The sequence below is a fragment of the Paroedura picta genome, chromosome 11 (assembly GCF_049243985.1).
Source record: "Paroedura picta isolate Pp20150507F chromosome 11, Ppicta_v3.0, whole genome shotgun sequence".
Lineage (NCBI taxonomy): Eukaryota > Metazoa > Chordata > Lepidosauria > Squamata > Gekkonidae > Paroedura > Paroedura picta.
The window spans coordinates 35,269,099-35,293,306 of NC_135379.1; the positions used below are offsets into that span (position 1 = coordinate 35,269,099).

Below are 24,208 nucleotides of genomic sequence, written 5' to 3' on the forward strand. Positions count from 1 at the left end.
GATACAGGCCTGTGTTACAAAAAGATATACTCCTATCACAGGGCCAGGGTCAATATTCACATTAGCTCTAGTGGCTCTTGATACATGATTCCGGCGGCTAATGTTTCAGTGCTGCAATTGGAACACAGCAATATCTAGACAAAAGAGCATTTGGGAAGAGGATATGGCTTACAGCAAGCTTTGCAGGAGTAAATAGAGAATGGCTAGGATAGTACTAAGTATACTTTTAAAGTTAGAAGGTGTTGATTTGAAATATAAACTAAAACATTTCAAGCAAGAAGCTTCCCCTTTCAACCACTTTGCAGTTTGATTGTTTTGGAAACAAAGCAAATATTTGTCCTCTCACAAATGAGGTGTCCACCGTGAACACATGAAGCTGCCTTTTAACAAGTCAGGCCATGAGTTTATCAAGGGCATTGTTGTCTGCTCTGACTGTCAGTGGCTCTCCAGGATGTCAAGTGGAGGGTTCACCCCATCACTTACTACCTGGTCCTTTAAAATTGATATGCACTTACTATAGTCTGAGACATAGATTTCAAAGAATCATAGAGTTGGAAGGGATCTTCAGGTTCAAGCCAAACTACTAGTGCCCTACTTGGCCCCAGAACAACTACCCAGGAGTGCGGCATCTGCCATGCCAGGTTCGATTCTGTACTTTCCCACATGCAGCCAGCTGGGTGACCTTGGGCTCGCCACGGCACTGATAAAACTGTTCTGATTAGACAGTGATATCAGGGCTCTCTCAGCCTCACCCACCCCACAGGGTGTCTGTTGTGGGGAGTGAAAAGGGAAGGCGACTGTAAGTCGCTTTGAGCCTCCTTCGGGTACAAAAAAGTGGCATATAAGAACCAACTCCTTCTTCTAGCCACAGTGGTCATCTCTAGACTAGACTTCGATAACTCGCTCTATGCGGGCCTGCCATTATCCTTGTTCCGGAAAACATAACAGGTCCAGAATGCAACAGTCAGGGTCCTTGGAGGTATATATTCAACTCATGATCCAGCAGCTGCGCTGGTAACTGGTTGAATTCCAGATCAAGTTTAAGGTATTGTTTCTTACCCATAAATCATTTATGATCCAGGACATGCATATCTGAAAGACCATTCTGCAAATAGCAAGCAGTTGGTGGTCCCTGGCCTCAAAGAAGTACGTCTGACCTCACCCAGGGCTAGGACATTTTCCATCATGGTCCCCACCTGGTGAAACAGGCTCCCAGAGTAGATCCAGGCCCTAACAGTACTGGTGCAGTTTTGCAGGACCTGCAAGATGGAGCTCTTCTGTTAAGCTTTTGGTTGACTGGGACCTTCCTATTAAAAAGTTATCCTGGTTATACTCTAGTTCTGGAAGAACAGATGGTGAACCGGAATTGTTGATGCTGGTACTTGTTGTTGAGAATTAGTACTTAAATTAAACTGCCATTTCAAGCTAGTTTTAATTAATTAATTATATTTTAACCTGAATTTTCATGGACTGTTTTAACTATTTTATGTAAATGCTATGATGTTTACCACCCGGAGCCACTCTGCTGGCAGGGCAGTATATAAATTAAATAAATACATAAATACATGGCACTGCAATGTAGAAGAGGACTCTGTAAATCCTGCCAATTTCGTAAAAATGAATTTTCTGACTAGTACTCTGTGCTATTTCTAAATCCCAATCCAGAGATGAAAGAAATCATATTTGTGGGAGCAGCATGCTTGGGGTGGCATTCCTTATAAAAGCTACTGATAAGCCATTCAGGCAGCATGTATCCTGATCTCTCCTATGTTCTTTTGGTAAGCTATAATATGGACAAAATTAAATAAGAGAATGCTGTCTCATTCTAGATGGTTGCACCCTTCAGATTATACAACCCATTCAAGGGCACAACCACGTGCTAGACCTCGGATCGTCTGATGCTGTGTGCCTGTGTAGGATCTAACCTTGTGTTTCTCAACTTTTTAACCACTGAGAACCCCTTGAAATATTCTTCAGGCTTCAAAAAAAAAACAGAAGTGGGGTGATCATGTAGAATATGGTTGGGAAGCATAGCTATGTACATGCCCACCTGGGGCACCTAGGTTTCCCACCTCCTCCAGGCCAATCAGTGGCCATTGGGGGGGGGGGACAGGTCACCATGAGTATATGTGGTAATATCACCTGATAAATGTTTAACAAACTTAAAAAATATATTAAACATTAACTCCCACCCATTAGGAAATCCTTCTGGGGCCATCAAGAAACCCTGGAGTTTCACAAAACCCTGGTTGAGAAAGCTTGTTCTAACCACTTGTTGTGGCACTAAAGGTTAGTACTGTCCCTCCCATACAACTATAATCAAATGTAAGTCAAGGAGGCATGGCTCTTTATTATCCTAAACTTGATATGGGGTCTATGGTAGCGAAAGTGCAAGGTTTCTCGGTGGAGTTGTGTTTGGGTGTACCAAGTCACATAACATAGCCCAAATGCCCACCTGAAATCTTGGTTTTGAATACATTAGAAAATGTTGTCATTAAAGAGACAAGTGGGGAAAAGCCAGCACTGACTGACTGTTTAATTGTCAGTTTTGACACTCTACATGAGTGGGAAATATGCCCCAACATTTGTCCCATCCTGGGTGTGTTATTTGGAACTCGAAGGGATGGGATGGGACAGGAAAGGATTCGTTACCCCTGGGCTGGAATTTCCTCTGAAGGAAGAGTAATCATATGTTCTATGTGCATGTCGTAGTTTCCACATGATTACAGACTCTTATAATTGTGGGCCTTTTATTATTATCATGAGTTATTTAGATTATTTATACTCCTGTTTCACTGGAGCTTACAGGAAGAAATAACAACTCCTTCAACACAATGAAATGAAGGAAGACATTAAAAGCTATTCAATACTGAAAGCAGGGAAAGACCATAAAACCATGTAAAAGTTACAGCTCCAGTCTAAAACTGTCAAATTAAAAGCAGCAGGGTACCTCAAATAACTACATAGCCACAATTCAAAAACATTTTGTGTAGACAAAAATCTCAGCTAGCTTTAAATCCCTGCAGAATATAAAAGTTTTTAACAAACTTCATTCCTGCCGGCAGAGAATTCCTGATCAGGGAATGACAGCTTGCAAATTTCATGCAAGGAGAGCCAGCCAGCTTCTCCTCTGACAGCACTCTGATCATAGGCTGGTTTCAAGTACCATACGGAGTCCTGTTGTTGGAGATAGCCCTTAGAACTGAGCCTAGAAACAGCCTAGAAACAAACAGTACAGCTGGTACTTGTAGCATCTCTACCAAACAACCTTTTTCCTGTAGTTCCTGAATGTAGTGATAAAGCTAGATCATGGGCCCCCCAACCAATGGTTGCCTTTGAAATTCTGACACAGGGTGACAGATGCAATGATAAAATGGCTGCCCGAGGAGGCGGAGCTAGCCGCAGAATGTCAGGGAATGAGGTCATGCATAACTGTAATAGTCATTCTTCAACATTTCTGGCAGAAGTTCTGTTTCGTAGGATGCTGTGGTGGCAGCTACCGCTGAAGCAAAAATGTCCCCAGCCTCCATTCTCATCAAAGAAAACGAGGCCTGGTTTTGTTGGCTTCATGCATAAAGAATAGCTGCTGTCTTATGTCTGAAATCTTCTGATTACTATGGATCATTTTGGAAATTACATTTCAAGTCATCTTTAGGGTTGCAAACTATGGCTTGGGAAAGGCCTGTAGATTTTGGAAGTGTTGTGTGGGGAAGACAAGAGTTTTGAAGAGGAAGAGGTTAAACAAGGACATGATGTTATAGAGGTGAATATACCTCTGTAGTAAGAGGAACATTTGTAATTCCAGGATAACTCCAGGCTCCACTTGGAGGTTGGCAACCTTGGGATAAAGGGATAGTGCAACTCCCAGCCACTTCTACAAGTTTAAAAAGAAATTGAGCTTTGTCAAGGAGAACTCAATGGGCTTATTTACCCTTACAGGGATTCTTCCTTGTAATGGAACTTGGCTTCATAATAGAAATCAGGAAAGGTTGTGTGTGTGTGTGGGGGGGGGGCTTTCGCCCATCAGATCATTACAGGAAATAGTGATTAGATTATTTTCATCCCTTTTTGAAGCCCAATGTATCTCAAGAAACTGAACAGCAGCTTAAATAAAATCAATACTCAGAAAATTATAACCTTGGATTTAGAATAAGTGATGTAAAATAATCACATTAAAAGACAAAGATGAGGGTAATTGAAAAAACTCATGAAGCTTCATGAGATAGGTGACGTAATGCAGGGAGATGGTGTATGTCATTTTTGGAAAGTTGTTGGGCTTAATTAATGTAGCGTATATTTTGGTGCTTGGCTTTCAAACCAGGAAGAGATTTATTCCTTTATTTATATTGTTCTCCTCTCTGTTTTTTCTCACAACCACCTTGTGAGGTGGGTTAAGCTGAACGTGTATGACTGGCTGAGGTCACCCAGCAAGTTTTCATGTTAGAGTGGGGATTCAAATTTGGGTCTCCCAGAGCTTAGTCCAACTCTCAAACTGAAACATGAGAAAAATTCAGAAGTTTCATCCAGCTAGTAAGATTAGTTTCACTGATTTCTCTCCCAAGAATTGTGCTCCAGCATCATCTACACCAGTGGTTCTCAACCTGAGGGTCGGGAACTCTTTGGGGGTCGAATGACCCTTTCACAGGGATTGTGGGAGGGCGAGCAACTTGGCCTGAGGGTCGCCGCCATTGTTGCTGCGACTCCTTCAGGCATCTGTCTGGAGCAGCAGAAAAGAGTAAGATCAGCATGATGGGACAAGAGACAGAACTGAACTGAGAAACCCCAGGAAAAAAACAATTTATATACAATCATGAACAGTAGATCTTCATGCCATTGGCCAGTTTCAGTTTAATTTCTGTGAAAGAACCCTTGCATAATTTTATGGTTGGGGGTCCCCACCACATGAGGAACTGTATTAAAGGGTCGCAGCATTAGGAACAGATCTACACCCTTGCAAGGAGGAGGTAGACTTCCCAGTTCCTAGTAATGCTATTCCTTAATGCAGCAAGATGTCCTGCGTCAAGCCTGCATATTTCTCGTACTGTTTGCAGATATGCACTCTTTATTTTTGTCAAAAGATGCTGGTGGCTGAAGTTTCCACTGTGAGATGGTTAGTTTGCTATTTTTGTTGACTCTACAGTAAAGGAAAAAATGAGCCTCTTGTGGCGCAGAGTGGTAAGGCAGCAATATGCTGTCTGGAGCTGTCTGCCCATGAGGTTGGGAGTTCGATCCCAGCAGCCGGCACAAGGTTGACTCAGCCTTCCATCCTTCCGAGGTCGGTAAAATGAGTACCCAGCTTGCTGGGGGGTAAGCGGTAATGACTGGGGAAGGCACTGGCAAACCACCCCGTATTGAGTCTGCCATGAAAACGCTAGAGGGTGTCACCCCAAGGGTCAGACATGACTCGGTGCTTGCACAGGGGATACCTTTACCTTTACAGTAAAGGAAAACAATCTCTCCAAAAGAGAAATCAAAGTCTTTACCTATCCTGTCCTTTTGTTTTATCCCCACCATTGTCTGTGATATGCACCTGTTGGAGATGTGTGGCAGGAATAGCAGGGAGAGAACCATAACCCAGCAACAGAACTCCACTGGAGTCTTATATGACCGGGTCAAACACACACACACTCCAGGGTCATGGCCAGGTTACAAAGTCGAGACTGGCCATCTTCCACAATAATGTTTTCTTTCTCTTCTGCTCTGCCCACCAATTTGTCTACCTTCTCAACATCCTAACAGCAACACACAATTTTTCAAAATGCAAAATTTATAATGCTTAAAGGAAAACCCTGAGCAATAATATTGTTTGGAAACTAACTCTTAAAGAAGAGTTTGAAATGGTTCATGAAAGAAATGTGAATTAAAAGAGTAGAAATAGTTTTTTTTCCCCTGATGCATTGATATTCTTACTCTGGAAGATTATTTAAAGCAGGTTTTTTCCCCCCTATCCCAGACTAGACATGAAAATTAAATGATACTGAGAGGGGTTTTTTTTTTGAGACTTATAAATAACTTCTACAATGAAGCATACATACAAAGCAGCGAAGAATCTGGTTCTAATTACTTGTACTTTGGTTGAACTTTGGCGTTTCCTTTGACTTTGTCTAATGCATGTGAGCTGTTCGTTTTGCACTTCAGCAGTGAATTTGTGTGTGTGCGTGCACACACGCACACACACATCTCCAGACTGGCTCTTTTTGGTGCCAGTAAGAATGAGGGTTAACAGAATGTTTTGACCAACTACAACACTTTGCTATTCACCCTAATTAGCTCAAATTGCTCCTTCCCACCAGGGACTCAAAGCTCAGTGTTCCAACTTCCCTTGGGGCTATCCAGGAAATGCCATTTGCTTTACAACTTCTTATTCTTTTAAGGCTCAGTTATCTGAAGAGAAGTGCATTAAAACCCAGGGTTTTTAATACTCTACTTTTGTTATAAAAGGAAAGAGATTTCATAAAGGCTTGCCCTGTTTCTAATCAACCACAACCTGAAATCTTTCTGTCAACATGGTTCAGCTAACCGTAAATTATCTCTCGTAAAGCGCACTTTACTTCCTTGAAGATCGTACCCGCTGCTTTAGCTAAACTTTATAAAAAAATAATCAAAGCTGACGAATTCTGTCTTAAGCTGTTACATAAGAAATGTTTAAGTAGCCCTGTGAATCAAGACTGCAGAGTAACAGCAGAAATGCATACTTTTATTTCATCATACATCTTCTGAGCGGGTCCACATGGGACTGCGCATAAACAGGCTGGCCATCGGAAAGGTCTTTACAGCTAAAAGCCTCCAGGAGCCTCTGTGTGCTGGAGCCAGAGGTTTGTTCCTGTCCAGGGACCACCAAAGTTATCACTGTTTTCCCTACCTTGAGCTCTTGGTGCTTTCTTGAATGTCCAAAGCAACCAGAGATTCCAGTGCAAAGTGGACTCCATCCCTTCCCCATTCTCCAATTCACTATGTCAGCATTTAGGTGTTCTGTGTGGGGCCTATCTACATTTACACTGTTCTGAAGGTCAGCTACTTTACAACATAGCAGTCAGATTCTTAACTGAGACTGGCCACTGGGAACATGCCTTCTCAGCATTTAAAGAACATTATTGTTATCAAATTGATTTATGGTTACAATTCAAAGTACTCTCTGTTGTCTTAAAAATAGTCTGTGCTCTATAGACTATTTATGTAATTTGTGTAAAACACTCATTTTGTGTTTTCGCTTCTGTAGACATACATCTGAAAATCCTGAGGGCTCTGTAGATATGATGGGGGAGAGGGTTTACTTCTTTGTGTATACTATATGCATATCGTTCTGACACTTTTTGGGTGCGAGATTGTAAAACAGCACTTTTAAAGTCTATGGATAATAAGAGTAACAACAACAACAACTCGTCCCTTTCAGGAGACGCGGGGTGGGTAACATCAATAAAATAACAATAGTACATACATATATAATATATTATTTAAATAAAATTATTAGGTTTTAAAATTAGTAAAACTTAGTTTAAACCACCTTCCCTTACCATTTTTAATTCCAGGGGTTGGCTGGTGTTCTGATTGGTGAAGATAGGTCAGTTCTCAAGCAGGTGGATTCTCAAGCAGGGAGGCTAAATTCTTCATAATGTTACTTCCTGGTCTCAGCCATAAGCCTGGCAGAAAACCTCTGTCTTCCAGGCCCTCCAGGGCCCTGATTTCACTGGGGAGACTGTTCCATGAAGCCAGAGATGTGACTGTGAAGGCCCTAGCCCTGGTTGAGGCCGTTTTTATTTTGTGGGGGTCAGGGATCCTGAACAGATATTGACTGCTCAATCTTAATGAGGTTTGGGGGTAGAGGCAGTCCTATACAGGTGCCTCAGACTGTTTGGGGCAGGATTAGTCTGTGGCCCTCCAGATGCCCATGGATTACAGTTCGCTGGCAGGGACTCATGGGAACTGTAGTCCATGGGCATCTGGAGGGCCGCAGCTTGACTACCCCTGGTTTAGGGCTTTAAAAGTAATTACCAGAACCTTGAATCTGATCTGGTCTTCAATCTGGAGCCTGTGCTGCTGGGATAGCACCAGTGTGATGGGTGTTTTCCACTGCATCTCTGTAAGGCCCCAGGCTGTTGTATTCTGGAGTTTCTGGAAGAAAACTGGTATAGAACTTTTGGCAGCTAAAATCCCCAGCACATAAGTATGTTAGATTTTGGCAGCTAAGCAGGGCTGGTCCTTGGAAAGGAGACCACCATGGAAGGCTCTGCAAAAGAAGGTGATCAGAAATTTCCTCTGCTTCTCGCTTGCTTTGAAAGCACTTTACTGGGATTGTATTAAGTTGGCTACAACTTGGCAGCAGTTTACACACACAAGTACTTTATTACAGTTCAGGAGCTATTCACTGCCATAGATACCAGTGTGTGGCTTATAGTTTTAGAGCTTTAACATTCATCCCCCCTCCTTGAAGACTGTGTTACAGCATCTTCATTTCTGATTGTTATATCTAGAACAGAATTGGATGTCCGTAGTTTCTTCTTTGCCTAGGAAAGTATTTATCTAGCATTCGATTAGCACTAACTAGCCTGAATTTTGTGTTGTAAGATGGCCAGCGCATGCAAGATTATTTTCAGGCTATCTGCTAAAATTGCTGTAAACAACTAAAAAAACCTGCTTTTTACACATACAGAGATTCATGACCTCATCAAGATTGTACTGTCTGCTGAGTTCACATGGTTCTAGCACTAAAATGTTAGCCTGCCCTGCGCTGATTGAGAGCAATACAGAGTCACGCACTAGTGTGAAATAAGGAGAGTAGAGTGTTTGAGGTTTCTCAGGGGCATTTGATGGATCTCATTTTAATTTAAAGAGACTAATAGATTATTGATTTAAGCTGGAAGACTGTGCACCAATCGATTTCTGGAGCACTCTTCGCCTATCCAAAATAGCAACAAAATTACTATTGAGAATATTGTACTTCAAGCTTGCTTTCATTAGGAAAAGTATTTTAATAAGTTTTGCAAAGCCAGAACATATTGACTTTGAATTGGTTGTTATGATGAATGTGCTAGTTCTACTGATGAGAGTTCTGTGAGCCTTAAAAGTTCACCTATTCTCTAACAATGCAGCCCTTCAATAGACTTAGGAAGGGAATAGGTCTGCTTAGAATTGTGCCGGATTTTCCTCCAAGAATGTCAGGAGCTGGTCCACTGTGGCTCTTTCAACTACCTTGCCCAGAAACATAAGATGCAAGAACAAATGATATCTGGCGGTGTCCCGCGGATCCAGCAATATATTTTTTTTCAGTAGAGGGTGAGCCATTGCGTCCTTCATCCCCCCCCCCCAGGGAACTCCAAAGATGTCAGAGAAACATAATAATATCCCTTAGGGAGCCTCCTATCTGCTGGTTACCTGATTTGAGCAACCATGATAGACAGGGGTCCAGGTGGCAAGTGGTTGCCCTCACTGACCCCAGCAACTTGTCCACTTCAGTTAAAGAGAGCCATCTGAAGCCATCAAACATCATCCCTCTCAATGACCATGGAGCTTCCAGTCATGGTCTCATCACCCCAGCTCCACGGAGTGGATTCCAGAGTCATGATCTACACACATGGCAGTTTGTTCATTCAGCATTTGTGCCAAGCTTGGAGCGATCTAGGAGAAGGATAGCTGTCCTTCTACAAAACAGTCATAGAAACTGCCCCAAAGTGTCTGAGCATCAAATCTCATCTGTTACTTCCCTTCTGAATTAAGTCCATCCCTTCTGAAATCAATTACAACCAAGCATAGAACATTACATCTTATCTGGCTTTATGAGGAATAGTTAAGACCTTCCTGGGACTCAATCAGATAATTCTGACAGACAGCACTTGACAATGAAACATGAGTCCTTACAAAGAGAAACATATAAGAAACACAGCAAGTAATTCCTCATGCTGTAAATCTGAATCAGATTTTTTTCTAAAGTATCCTTGGTCTCTGTGGGGATTTTGAGCTGTTTTTCTCGCTTCAGATGCTTTTCCATTTCTCAGAATCTTTGGATAAACTACATAGGGGAAGGGGGGATTAGTTCACACAAGGGTTACATCCCTTTATACTTAGACTAGACTTTAATGCAAACATAATAAACATGGTACATTCGCTTTTTCTATCACTTTAAAATCCTTCTCATTTGGCAAAATATTCTCAGAAAGGCTCAAATGCATTTTTAGTATGAAAATGCTTTTAAAAAAAATCAAAACAAGAAAACATTCATAAAATACATGGGAAGAACAATTCTGTGACCACATAAATCCTACATATACAGGAGAAGAAGTGCATCTCCCCTGCAGAGAAGTTGGGTGTACAATAAACAGCTTTGCACACAGTCCAGAATCTGGACGTGATCCTTGATGTCTCCCTTTCAGCAGAGGCTCAGAGCACAAAGGTAGCTTGCCAGACAGTCTTCCATCTATGCCAGGCAAAACTATTAATGCCCAACCTGGCCCTGTAAGACCTCACCACAGTGATCCATGTGACAGTCACCTTCAGGCAGGATTATTATAACTCACTGTATGCTGGGCTACCCCTCACCCTCACCCAGAAATTACAGCTGGTCAGAATGCAGCTGCCCAGGTCTTGACAAGGACCCAATAGAGGGCACATATTTGACGGGTCCTCCAGCAGCTGAATTGACTCTCAAGAGAGTTCTGGATAAAGTTCAAGGTGTCAATAGTGACCTTCAGTGCCCTACATGGTCTGGGACCTACATATCTGAGGGGCCTCCTCTCCCAGTATGTCCCCCGGAAAGCATTTAGGTCATCTGGCTCAAACTGTTGGTAGTCCCTGGCCCCCAAACTGTCTGCCTGGCCTCCAACCTGGTAGAATGAGTTGCCACCTGATACTAAGGCCCTGGTAGAGTTATTACAGTTCTGCAGGGCCTGCAAAGCAGCGCTCTTCCACCATGCCTATGGTTGAGGCCAGGGTGACCTACTGAAATGGTCTCCCTCTGAGCTTTACGCTTCTTCCCCACTCTCTTTTTGTCCATGCCATTAAAAGATCTACAGATTCAACAGATGGGGAAAGAAAAATAATTATGGCATGGGGGGGGGTACATAGGAATAGATAGTTAAAATTAGTTGCCAGGTAGATAATAGGTGTTTAGAGTTGTATTGATTTTTAGAGTTGTAGTGATAAATTTTTAGAATATAAATTTTACTAATAAAGTATGTATGTATATATTTCTAATATGTTGTAAACTGCCTTGAATTCTGTGGGAGAGAGGCAGTTTAGAAATTTAAGGGCCTTTCCGCTCACCATAAATTTACCATAATACTTACTCCCTGAACATGCTATATTCTCAGCATAACATCACTAACCTCTCAGATCTGGCCAGCAAACTGCTTGCAATATCTGCCATTTTAAATCATGAATTGGTTGGATTCACCAAACTAAAAAGCGCTTTATCCCAGCGGACAACCAGCAGGCCACCAGCCAAAGAAAGGTATGGAGGTGAAGAAGCTCTACCTCCGCCTCCAATGTCCCACCCTTGTGCCTGCCTCCCTCCCCCCTCTTCCCAGTACAGGAAGTTCTTTTTAAAAATGGAGAACAGTCTAGAGCAATGAATAGGTGGACAAGCATACAAGCAATGCCAGAAATAATATTTTCCCAAGGTTGTTACACAAAGCATGCCTCTCTAAAGTCTTCCCCCCCCAAAAAAAAATAAGGAACGAGATTAATTTTTTAAAGATTCAAGACTTGTGATTCCATAAGGGGTGGCCTTCAAAAACAGAAAAGAAATTATTGGTGAATATTGTTTTGTTTTTTCCTTAGTAACTAGGTGCCTTGTCTATACAAAGCAGATCATATGATAAACGCACACAGCTGTTTATAAATATATATGTGATTCCAAGACAGTGTTGTATAATACCCTGAGCTACAGCTTTTATAATTTTTTTATGTGTCTAGTGGCATCTTCGAGACTAGCAGATGTATAGGCATAATTTTTTCCTACATCTCCTTAGTTATTAGCAGTTTTCTGCCTCCTTCCCATTCTATTTTATTTTACAAATTTTGTACCCTGGCTTTCTGCCATCTTAAGAGTCACCAAGGCAGCTAAGTTAGAGAACCTAAGATGGTGAACATTGAAACAAAACATTTAGACATTTGAGACCTTAAAAAGCATTTTAAATCCAAATATGTAGAAACAATTTAAAGTAGTTAAAACTTAATATAAAAATATAAACACAAAATACACCCAAACAGGGAGGACAGCTCAAAAAAGTTAATGAGGGAAGGCTAAACAGAAAAAAAAAGTCTTCGCCTGCTGGCTAAAGACAGTGGGAAACAGACAAATTTCCTTGGGGAAGAAGGTCTAGCATTTCAGTACTGTGACATGGGAGAAGGCCCTTTTTTTTGGGGGGGGGGTGGCTTCTACCCATCTAGCTTCATCCGGGAGGGGAACCTGAAGTGGGGTCTCCAGAGATGGCCATAGTGGTCAGATACAAGTAAAGAGGCACAGATTAAAAATTTAAAGGTTTAATCAAAAATAGTAATGTGTGAAATATAGAGAACTAGGGTAGGGCATCCGAAGTAGCGCCCGGGTCTCCCCACCCACGCCACTGGCTGCTTTGGGCAGGAACAGCTGCTTCGGACGCCGAAGCACCCAGTTCTGTGCAAAGCTTAAATGTGTACAGGAACAATGACCATTAGCAGCAACAACAGGTAAATAACATAGTCTTGCTAGACATATCAGGTGAACTAGCAGATGTGCAAAGTGCAATGTTCTCCTTGTGAATTAATCCTGAAGTAGAAGTAAATCGCTAGTGGAGTTTTAAAATATCTTAAGAAGTTCAAAGTTATTGCCTATTTCAAATGTGGCAAATTCCATCAGAAATTCCATCATTGTTGAAGATGCCATATAGATCTTGTTGCTGGAATGAGTATGTAAGAAGCTCTTGTTTAGCTGCTATTTACCTGCTTGTTTATCAGTGGACTATAACAGAATCAATGCACTAAAACAGTCTTTCTCTATTTTTTTCTCTTTTTTTTTAGCAATTGAAACTCAGAGCACCAGTTCTGAGGAACTTGTTCCCAGCCCGCCTTCCCCACTTCCTCCTCCTCGTGTATACAAGCCCTGTTTCGTTTGTCAGGACAAATCTTCTGGATATCACTATGGTGTCAGTGCGTGTGAGGGATGTAAGGTGAGTGTCCAGATCTCTCTCATAAATTTTGATTTTGCTTCCCTCCCCCAGTTTCCAAATCATACATTCTGATGTTCACCACCACCATCTCCTTCCACTAGTCTTCCTAGAATAAATGATGCACACTGGACAGTTTGGACATATCTGTTTGGGTATAATACGAATAATGTTTGTTCACATTCTTTAATCCTGTAGTATCAGTGGAAGAAAAAGGAAAGGGGGAAGCAGGAATGATGGACATCTTCCATGTCCACACAGTCTGGCATGGGTACACTCTAGTCTTTGTGGCACGTACACTAGCCATACAGTTTGCAGGAATTTGACAGTCCCCAACCGTGTAGGAGAGAATGTGAAGTGACAAAGGACACTACCTATTGTTTTTGTGTAAACAAAAGAAAAGCTGAACAGAAAGTCCCTTGCTCTAAATATAGCTTGATAGAGTGTAAAGATGCATAGGACACAAGATCTTACTGTTTCTAGGCTTTATAATACTATTTGAAGTTTATTTCCTGGTCTCCTTCCAGCTCCTTCTGGATCTAATAATTCCTCAAGAGAGGATATATTCCAGCATGATATTAGGTGTTGTAAGATCTTGATAATCTAGGGTTCCCGGCCAAGACAGCTAGTTGGTGGGGGGACAGTGGTGTGGGGGGAAGCATCATAAGTGTGATGGCATCGTATCTTTAATTGCCAATCAATCAAACTTTATTTTACAGTCATTCAGACCAAAACTCTCGTATCTTTAGTTGTCACCCGTTCTCCCTGTTTAATGAAATCATTTCATCAAAGCAACGTTGAATTGCAGTTGAGTTGAGTTGAGTTTTAATTTTTCCTCTGCACCTAATTAACAGGAATATTACAACTTCAAGTCTTGCACCACCTTTGGGGAGGGGCAGGGTCATAAATGCTGTAATGACAAACTCATTAGCTCCAGACAACTGAAGAAAAATTTTATTCTGGAAATCCACTGGCCACATACAGTGAGGGAGCTAAAGGTACAATGTCAAGAGTTAGTTTTTTCTTTTGTTAGTCAACAGGAAGGCGTAACTTCTTAGCCAATTTGCTAAGGCGGTCAGGCATTTTGGCATTAAAAAAAAAAAAGACAGCAGGTTTCTGGGCTGAAAAAGTTACATTTCCTTTGTTTATGAAATGTGGTGTATTTAAAGCTAAATATTACAACACTAAAGCTTTGCAATATCTTGTTCAGATCAGTCCAAAGGAATTATACTTAGAAGTCAATACAACTAAAGTGCCACTCAGTAAAGTATGTTTAGGATCACAGTTCTGGTTATTCATTTGTGTTCATCCTTTAGATTAAAATGTGCCCATGCATCCATCCCAAGTGCCCTAAGGCTTTTTGGCTGAAGCTTTCAAAACGTTCCTTTTGTTCCATATGACCCTTCTAGCACCATTTTGCATCTCTCTGTGTTCTCGGCTTTTCTCTCAACTGTTTTTATGTCTTGGTTTCATTCCTTCAACTGTGATGCTGTTCACAGGTGGAGAAATCCTTTGAAGTAGCTACTTGTTGGCTATTAGAACACTTTCTACTTGGCTGGATTGTTGAACTTCCCATTTGTAATGACAGTCAGTACTTCCAATTGCCAGCCAACTCAACTGTCTTGAAAACTGAAAATGTAGGTTCTTCCTGGGCTTTAATTTCATCAGACAATCCTATTATCTTACCTTCCTGACAGCTTTTCTGTTACAACTGACATTCATCTGTAATCACTCTTGGGACCCAGTCCGATGTCTAGAGAAGTCAATTGAAACACTCTCATTGACTTCAGATAAGGATATGAGCTGCTTCCTTCCCCTCTATCACTACCCAAATCCTCCTTAGCTCATTCTGTTCACAAAGCACTTGTCAGCAAATTGTTCATCTCTCATCTTGATTAACTTATCCCCTTCTGTATCATTTTATTTCCTACCAAATCCTGAGCATATTTGTCTTGGCAGTACTGTTTCAGAAATGAGAATTCCCCCACCACCCAAAAAAAAAAAAAGAAAATTCTCCAACATTCTCTTATTTGGTATTTCTTGCAACACATTTTGAGCCAGTTCGGTGTAGTGGTTAGGAGAGAGGACTTCTAATCTGGCATTCCAGATTCGAGGCTCTCTCAGCCTCACCCACCTCACAGGGTGTCTGTTGTGGGGAAAGGAAAGGGAAGGTGACTGTAAGCCACTTTGAGCCTCCTTCGGGTAGAGAAAAGTGGCATATAAGAACCAACTTCTTCTTCTTCTTCTTCTTCTTCTTCTTCTTCTTCTTCTTCTTCTTCTTCTTTCTGTGCCTTTCTCTTCAGGAGTATGAAATACTAAATTATCCTGTTATAAAGCATAATAATATGGTCTTGCTGAAGCCACCTGTTTAATATTTAAAAATACATCATATTCTTTTTCACACCCTGACATTAAAAATACTAGTAGTTTACCAAGATGTACAGGTAACTCAGTTGAATCCCATTGGCTTCAGTAGACTTATATTCTCTGATATACGTCAGAGGATTAACACCACGTGTTTGGATCCGTTTCTAAATTAGGTCATTTGAAAAGAAAGGAATAATTCTTCCTCAAATCAAGGTCTGCTTAAAAGATGTTGTAAATGAGAACCTCTCGCCAGCCCACTCCAACATGAGACTTTTTGAAAACTGTAGCTTTTGGTTTATTGCTCTCTGAGCTGCTGTTGTGGAAGTTGTCTTCATTCCAATATAGAACATACTACTTATTGTCCAAAGTTCTTTAAAAGCAGAACAATTCTCACTTTCACCTTTCTAACCAGATTTTACAATGCCGTTATAACTTCTATTTTACAGAAATGGAATTGAGCGTAAGAATGAATGAATGACTTGAAGCCATGGGGAAAATGTTGCTTGAACTTGAATTTGTATTCTCGTATGCTGGATCTCAGGCAGAGTCTCAGTTCAGACATCTATTTATAAAATTTGTGTCCTGCCTTTCTTTCCATATAAGGGCATCAAGCAACATTAGCAAAACATTTAAAAAACATGATCAGTTAAAAACAAGAATAAAACATGTGTTCATATGCTCCGTACAACTCGCTCCAGTCACCACCCTGGTTGCGGCATTCTGTAGCCATTAAATTATGATATCAAGGCCGATGAAATCAAAAGCCACTGAGAAGTCTAGGTGTAGACCAGAATTGTACTGCCCCTATACATCTTCAGGGACAGGTTGTCCACCAGGGCAACCAAAGCTGTTTTAGTCCAGTGTTCATGCCTGAAGCCAGGTTGAAAAGGATCCAGATAGTTTGCTCTATCCAGTAAATCCCACAGTTGGCCAGCTCTTGTAGGACATAATAGTTATGAAAGTTAAACTATGGTTGTGAAAACTAAATCAACCAAACTATGGTTTGATATCATCCTAACCATACTTTGACTTCTTCTTATTAAGAAAGCAGCTATGTTTTCCCAGGTTTGCAAACAAGGCTTATGCTAACTATATTTTGATATGATGTGTGCCTTAACAAAATAGATTCAAATGGGTAGCCATGTTGGTCTGAAGTAGCACAATAAAATCAGAGTCCAGTGGCAACTTTAAGACCAACAACAATTTATTCAAGGTGTGAGCTTTCAAGTGCTCACACCTTGAATAAATCAAAAGCTCACACCTTGAATAAATCTGTGTTGATCTTAAAGGTGCTACTGGACTCTTATTTAACACAATAGAGTTACTGCCATCCCCCCCCCCCCAATCCTCCAGGAAGATAAGACAGACGCTGGTTACCTACTTGTGATTTTACTGTCTCAAAATGAATGTGTATTTTGTAAAAGTTTGTGTTCTATAACAACAAGCATATCCATTTATTATGGAGAATATTAGCATTTGCTAATTTCTTCTTTATTCAGCTGGCCCGTTTTAGAGGCTGTTTTCTTGCACTCTGTTTCTTGACCTCCAGTTTGTACTGCTTTTTTAAAAACGCTAGTCTCAGCAGTTGTGAGGCTGTTACAGAGGGCCCTGCTCTTAAGTACTGACTTTATTCTTCATTGTACCAAAGCCGGGAAATTAAAAAAAAAAAGTTGGGAGGTTGGGTGTAGTGGGCTGCCTTCCCAAATAATGCCAGCATTGTGCGGGTGAATAGGAAAAACCAATGTTCTGGCAGATTCAGCTGTCTGTTAGAGCCTTGTCCCTTGTTCTAAACATTTGGAAGGCGACATTCCTTTGCTGGCAACACACGGCCTGGGTTTCTGGCACAAGCTGTGTATGTAGCAAAGTTGCCTAGAGCCATTTAAGACAAAAAGGAAGGGAGCAAACTGCAGAATGCACAAAGGAAGCTAACATTTTTACAGTGTGAGCCAGCAAATTTGTTTGTGCAGCAGAGGTGCCTCTCTGTCTCTCATGGATGCTAAGGGACAAAGTTTAATCAACTTCTATTTCCCCTAACAGTATCAGATTTATACAAGAGTGTGAGCCCCCCAGTTTTGTGAACGTTTTACTTGTTTGGGTGTACTGAGTCAAGTCTCCGCTGATTTATGATGTCCTTGAAGAATGTTCAGGGCAAGAGATGTTCAGAGGTGCTTTGCTATTGTCTGCCTCCATATCATAACCCTGCTATTTCTTGAAGGTCTTACACTGAAATAGTAAGGATTGATCATATTGAAATGCTAAGGACTGATCTGATGGGATTTAGCTAGCCTGGGTTATCCAGGGGTGAATCTGCACACAGCTTTTATTCCATCCATTTTAGTCCCTGCCATCTACACTGAATGCAATTTCCATTTTGATTTTGGGCCATTTAAATTTTCCCTCTGCAACAAGCAGGATTGATCTGGAGTGACCCTACCTTTCTCCCACGCTATCCTGGAGTGGATATAACCCTCAATATTTGAAAAATCAGCATGACTAAAGGTGCAGCTGTCTGCTTGTTCTGAACTAACTAGCCGCCCTGAGTCTCCAACGTTGTAGAAAAGCCCTGATTGGCCAGGGTGTCAGTTCAAAGGCTTCCTCATTCACAGGTTTGGTTTGGTTGTCTCATATTCTGTTTCATTACTATATTCCATCCAGTGTAACACCACCTTCCCTTTTCTTGTATCTGTATCTTCATGATTTACTGTCCAAACTGGACACAAGTGAAGTGGATAGTAGTACTCAACTAGGACATTTATATGGCCAAATTTCAGACAGAAAGAATAAAGGGGCCCCTCTTCTGAGGTGAAATGTAGGCATGTTTGTCATTAAATTTTATAGGAGAACTGATAGAAAGGATTCCAGACCTTAACATGTATAGCACTGCAGCCACTTAGTTTGATGGCATGAGGAACAGCTGGATTGACATTTGATGTCACAAAACAAGCAAGACACCAGAGCAGACAGGCAGGCAGAAGGAGGATCTTGAAGTAGATTTGTTTGGACAGAGATGTGGAGAGCAGGAGGCAAGCAGGGGAATGCTTTTCTCAAATCCTCTGCATACCACTTTGGATTACATTCTGTACCTGAATCATTCACATCTTGTGGTTTCATCTTTATGAGTTCATATAGTTGTAATTCTAACATTTCAGCATTTCATTGAGAGTGTCTGTTGTTGTTTTTCTCCCCAGAAAAACATTTGTGTATTTTCTTCATATTTCTACCCATCTGGGAAATCTGCTACCCTAACTTGGAGTTTATTGCCACTGGTATTGCAGATGATACATAAACCATTTGAACAGGTGACTTCCATCTTCTTTCCTTCAAGACAGCCTTTCTGTCTTGCTAACACATCTGTGCGGCGTGCAAGTGTTATGTTGTGTGTTTTTATGCTACTTTTCTTGATATGAATAAAGATGAAGATGCGTTGCACTCACATGTGATATTTCTTCCTAAAAAGGCATCTGATTTCCATTACACACAGGATGATGTTCTTTGAATAATGGGAAAATAAATAGTACACATTCTGGTCATCAACCAGGGCCAGGGCTTTTTTGGTCCTGGCCCCCATCTGGTGGAATGAGCTCCCGGATGAGCTACAGGCCCTGCGGGATTTGTCAGCTTTCCACAGGGCCTGTAAAACGGAGCTCTTCTGCCAGGTTTATGGTTGAGGCTGGGGTCTGCGAGGTAGAACGTTGCCCCCCCCCACCGGGGAGGTCTGAAGTATACATCATCTCCCCCATTCTCTATCACCATGGCAGGTGGGAGTAGATTGTGATTGGCTGCCGCCATGTTATGTTATGATTTTTAATGTCTTTTAATGGGGTTTTAATTGGGGTTTTTAAGACAACTGTTACCCGCCACAAGCCTACCCAGGGAGTGGCGGGAAATAAATCAAATAATAATAATCATTTGCATGATGCTAGCTTTTTATTCTAACCAGTCCCTTCAGGGAGAATAATAATTTCTTTTGTCATAACTCTAAAAGGCCTCTCTTCAAAGGGTTACTTAATGATAGGCTTCTATAATCACAATTTGGTGTGACCTGGAAAAGCTTTCTGTTCTGGCTAGTCTGTTTGTTACTGATGATTCCAGTAATATGGCCATTTGTTTAATCCTTACTTATTTATATTTATAGATCGCCACTCCTGGGCCAAGCCGGCTCGAGACAGTTCACAATAGGCAGCAAATCCCATCTAATGCCCTCTCTTTGTGCTCCTGCACGGGAGCTGGGGCAGTGAAGTTCCCAGTGCGTAAACGGTCTTTGGAAAGCATGTACACCACCATTGAGTCATGGCTGCTCTTTGCTCGAGTTGTAGATTGGTCTCACACTGTCTCTGTAGCTGCAGAACCATAGAACTGAACTGCACAGGCAATCACTTTAAGAACATCATTCACAGATAAGCAAACTGTTTACCTTAGTTTGGCAGAGACATTTGCAGGTATTATGCAGATAAATAAGTAGATTAGGTAAAATAAATTATGTGGTACATTATTTGCATATCGCATTCAACGTATCGTTATATATAATCATATGTAAGGACTAGTATCATTTTAAAAATGGGCTTTGAAAGGGGTGGCAGGCAGGAGGGCATGAGATCGTGGCCGCTGCTCTTTTTGGGCCGCAAAGCGGGCTAAAGGGAGTGGGAAGCCCCCCCCCCGCCAGTGGCGACAGGGCTTTGCGACCCACAGGGAGGCTGCAAACTCCCTCCCCCCTGCTCCTTCCTAGCAAGAGCATACCTGTGGGCCGCAAAGCCCTGTCGCTGCCTCTCTCCTCATGGATGACAATGGGTCCCAGCCACAAGGCTTCTAGCAGGCAAGCAGGAAGGGTGGGAGCTGGAGGGAGAGGGCCAATCAGGGTGGACCTGAACAGACAGGGCCCTGGACAGTCTCCTCCCAGGAGGCTGTTTCCCAAATATATAAGGGAGCGAAATAGTGTTAAGGATGATAAAAGCCTCTGTAACAAGCTCCAATGTTTGGTTGACTATTCAGCATCAATTGTATCCATACAGAAGTCCACAGTGTACAACATGCAAGTGATATAAGTTGTAGAATGTATATGTACAATTTATATAAGCCAGTATAAAAGAACACCACGTTATATATAAAATGTATTAATATCACTCTGCAGTGCTTCAAAAGACTTAACTTTTTGATACCTGGAAGGGAAATTGAGTCTACTTTTGCTAGCAACAGAAACATCAAGAAAACCCAATTCTTCCATTTCCATCTTTATTTCTAGTTGGATAATCTACCCTCCAGAGAAGTGTTTGCTATCATTAGCCTGGCAAAAATGAAGCACATAGGCAACCACAGCTGCACATGCAAGTTTTGATAATATCTTGACTCATATTAACTTTTTTTCTGTCGTTGATTTTCCAAACAACATATATCAAGAAATTTAACGCACGCATGAGGCATGTTGAGAATACCGAAAATGTCTTGGCTTGATTGCTAAGGAAGCTTAACTGAGTAAAACAAGAAGCTAAACCAGCACCCTCCATGTGACACTTAGGTGGTTGTCAGTCAAGCACACAGGAACACTTATTTTGCAAAACTTTTGCAAAACTGTATTCCTTCACAACCTGTTTCTCCCTGCTCCAGATTGGTAAAGATAGGCTTCTTTAGCTCTTGAATCTAAATCATGTTGGGAGATATGTTCATTTATGACTTGTTCTCTCTGGCCGTGTAGAGGGTCCTTAAAGTAGGAGTGAATGTCATTTGCTGTCATTTTCCACTGCCCGATTACTTCGGAAAAAGCCATAGGCTGCAATTCTGAAGTCACTGTGATAGTGCAAGCCCCATTAGTTTTAATGGGACTTGTGACAGAACAGCACTTTGAGGAGTGAGGCTGTTAACATAAATAGCTTCCCTCATGAACAGGCATGGCAAATTTGTTTGGGTTTGAAATCCATCTTAAATAGCTACTAATCCAATGCTTTAAGTGTGTTTGGGACCTTCCTACTGAATAAATCAGATAGAATGATATTTTAGTGGATGAGTCTTCTTGTGTATGTATCAGCTTGCTAAGTTTCAGTTCTTTAAAAATGACATTTAAGTTGATAATCTGGTTTCCATTCTTGATTGTATATCATTTTTCACTTGCATTGATATAATTGCATCAAAGATAGAATCACAGAATCATAGAGTGGGAAGGAACCTCCAGGGTCATCCAGTCCAACCCCTTGCACCATGCAGGAACTCACAACTAACAAAATAGGTGACTGCCAAGAGCAAAATGTCCAGGAGCTCATAGTTGGCCACTTCAGACCATTCTTTCACTGATTTTTTTACACAAAAGAGATGATGGGATAGGAAAAGGGAAAATAGCACATTGATAGCCAGCTTGATGTAGTGGTTAGGAGTGCCGATTTCTAATGTGGCAAGTCGGGTTTGATTCCCTGATCCTCCTCCACATGCAGCCAGCTGGGTGACCTTGGGCTTGCCACAGCATTGATAAAGCTGTTCTGGCTGAGCAGTGATATCAGGGCTCTCTCAGCCTCATCCACCTCACAGGGTGTCTGTTGTGGTGAGAGGAATGGGAAGGCAACTGTAAGCCACTTTGAGACTCCTTCTGATAGAGATAAGCGGCATATAAGAACCAGCTCTTCTTCTTCTTAAGCAAAGAACTATGTTCCAAATCAGGCATTCCTAAACCAATTATATTACCCTTTCTTGAAATGAAGATTCTTGTTCTTATGAAGTCCCCTCCCTGGCCTGCAAAATGGAAGCAAAACTGAGGTTTTAGGTTTAAAAAAAAAGATGAAAAAAAATCTGCCGCTCAGTCATATGCACATAATAAAAGTGTGTGCAGTAAGTAATATGAATGCGTAGATGAGAAGTTAGTAAGCAGTTCAGCCACAGTGACCCGCTTTTTCAGAATACTCTAGAAGGCATCCTAAAACATGTGTATTTACTACATAGAGACAGTGTATAATGTACATATATTTATTTAAATTAAAAACAATTTAAAAGCAATCAAATGCCCACATTGGCAGTTGCAGCATCAGGGGACACCACTGCCACTTAAGAACTGGGGCTATTTCAAAATGCAAGTGGGGGCCCCAAACATCTCACTGAAAGGCTATTGCAGAGGGATGCAGAACCCCAAGGGGAGGAGTCAGGTACCTCATTTTATAGAGATGGATTGGCAGAAATCACCTCCCCATCTACCTATGGATATGTAGGCAGGAACAAAGTGAACTGCTGTACAATGCACCTATTCAGACTGGACCTAGTACAGTCTAAATTTAAGTCCAAACCATTGTTGTAGGAATCATCCCCAGGTGCATGTTTAAGATCTGAAGAACTGTGACTGATTGGATTTGTACCATGAACACTTCACATTCATTCTTTGATTACTTTTGTTCTGAAAAATGCATCCAATTCTTCCTTATTTGCCAATTGATGTTGCATCTATCTTCCATTAGCTCCTTTACAATCAATAAATGCTTCAGGCTCTGCAGCATCCATGCTACGAACATGACCTTGTTTGGCAGTCAGCCCTTGTCAAAGGTCAGCTGGTAGAAAGGCAAGCTCTATATATCCCAAATGAACTATGTGCTTGAGTAACTTTCCTTTCAAAAACTCACATAGTACCTCTCTCCATAGAACTCCCTCCATAGAACACAACGGATATCACAGCTTGTCCGGTTTGCTTATTGTTTTTATAGTTTGTCTTCTGTAAGCCTGGAGGGTACAATTTAAACTCAAAAAAAGTCATGCCTGCACAAAACCTAGGTGATCTGGAAAACCTACCAGGGATGGGGAATCTGACATTTTTGTAATATATATCAGTACCTTCCACACTTCATTAAAAGCTGGACCCCACCCTCCATGTTCAGAAAGCAAATTGACATATAGTACAGAGAGGCTACTGTAAAAAAATAATTAAATGACCAGCAGTGCATATCATCATCTGTACATTTAGGACCAAATTAGACACTACATTGGAAGAACAGAAGAATGCCTAAGCATGTTTTTGCACAGGGTTTAAATTAGGTTACTCCTCATTTAGAGCAGCTACACATGTTTCATTAGCAGGCCTGGGCCATACCCACCTAGACTTTGCACAGATGGTAACTCAGTGGAAACAAGATACCAAATGAGTGCAACAGTTGCACAAATGAGTTTTATTTATTTGCAAGCAGGGATGCACAAGAAACTCTCCCCGCTTCTTGAACAGTTTTCCCCCTTCTTTCTCACCCTCTCTGTTCCTGTCAATATTCCCTACCTGACTTTCACCCAATCTCCTTGCCCCCCCCCACTGGCTTTGGAGATCAAGAACTGCATGACTCTCAATCTCTGAGGCTTCTCCCCTCTCACACAGACATGCACACACTAGCCTCAGGGATCAAGAGCTTCACAGCTCCCAACCTCCACACTTTCCCTCCCATACCTGGATGGAGGGTTGAGAGCTGCACAGCTCTTGACCTCCAAGCCACCCTTTCCCAACACTGGCTTCCCTATTGCTGAGCTAGACATGGATCCAGGTTTCTGGGACTTGCTGCTGCATCTGGAAATGGTTCTAGGCCTGCAGAGCCTCCTGATTGGGTTACAAGTATAATTTTAAAGAAACTAGTGACATTTCAGCCAATCAGTAAGTGGATTACAAAAGAATATTTGAAGCTAACAGCACAATCTCTTTGGGTCACTTTTAGGGCGAAAGCTGGGGCACAAATGAATTAAATAAGTAAACATTTAAA

General features: G+C 41.5%; 1 protein-coding gene across 6 annotated transcripts in view; it reads left to right on the forward strand.

Moving 5' to 3' along the window:
* RARB (retinoic acid receptor beta) overlaps positions 1-24,208 on the forward strand; it is a 360,509-nt gene that overhangs the window by 270,953 nt on the left and 65,348 nt on the right. For 5 of the 6 annotated variants that reach the window (XM_077302859.1, XM_077302860.1, XM_077302861.1 and 2 more), the window contains one exon: positions 12,994-13,142. In XM_077302859.1, the coding sequence (XP_077158974.1) occupies positions 12,994-13,142 (149 nt within the window). Of the gene's footprint in view, positions 1-2,270; positions 2,290-12,993; positions 13,143-24,208 lie in introns of those variants that run through there. The other variant, XM_077302863.1, reaches the window with a different exon arrangement.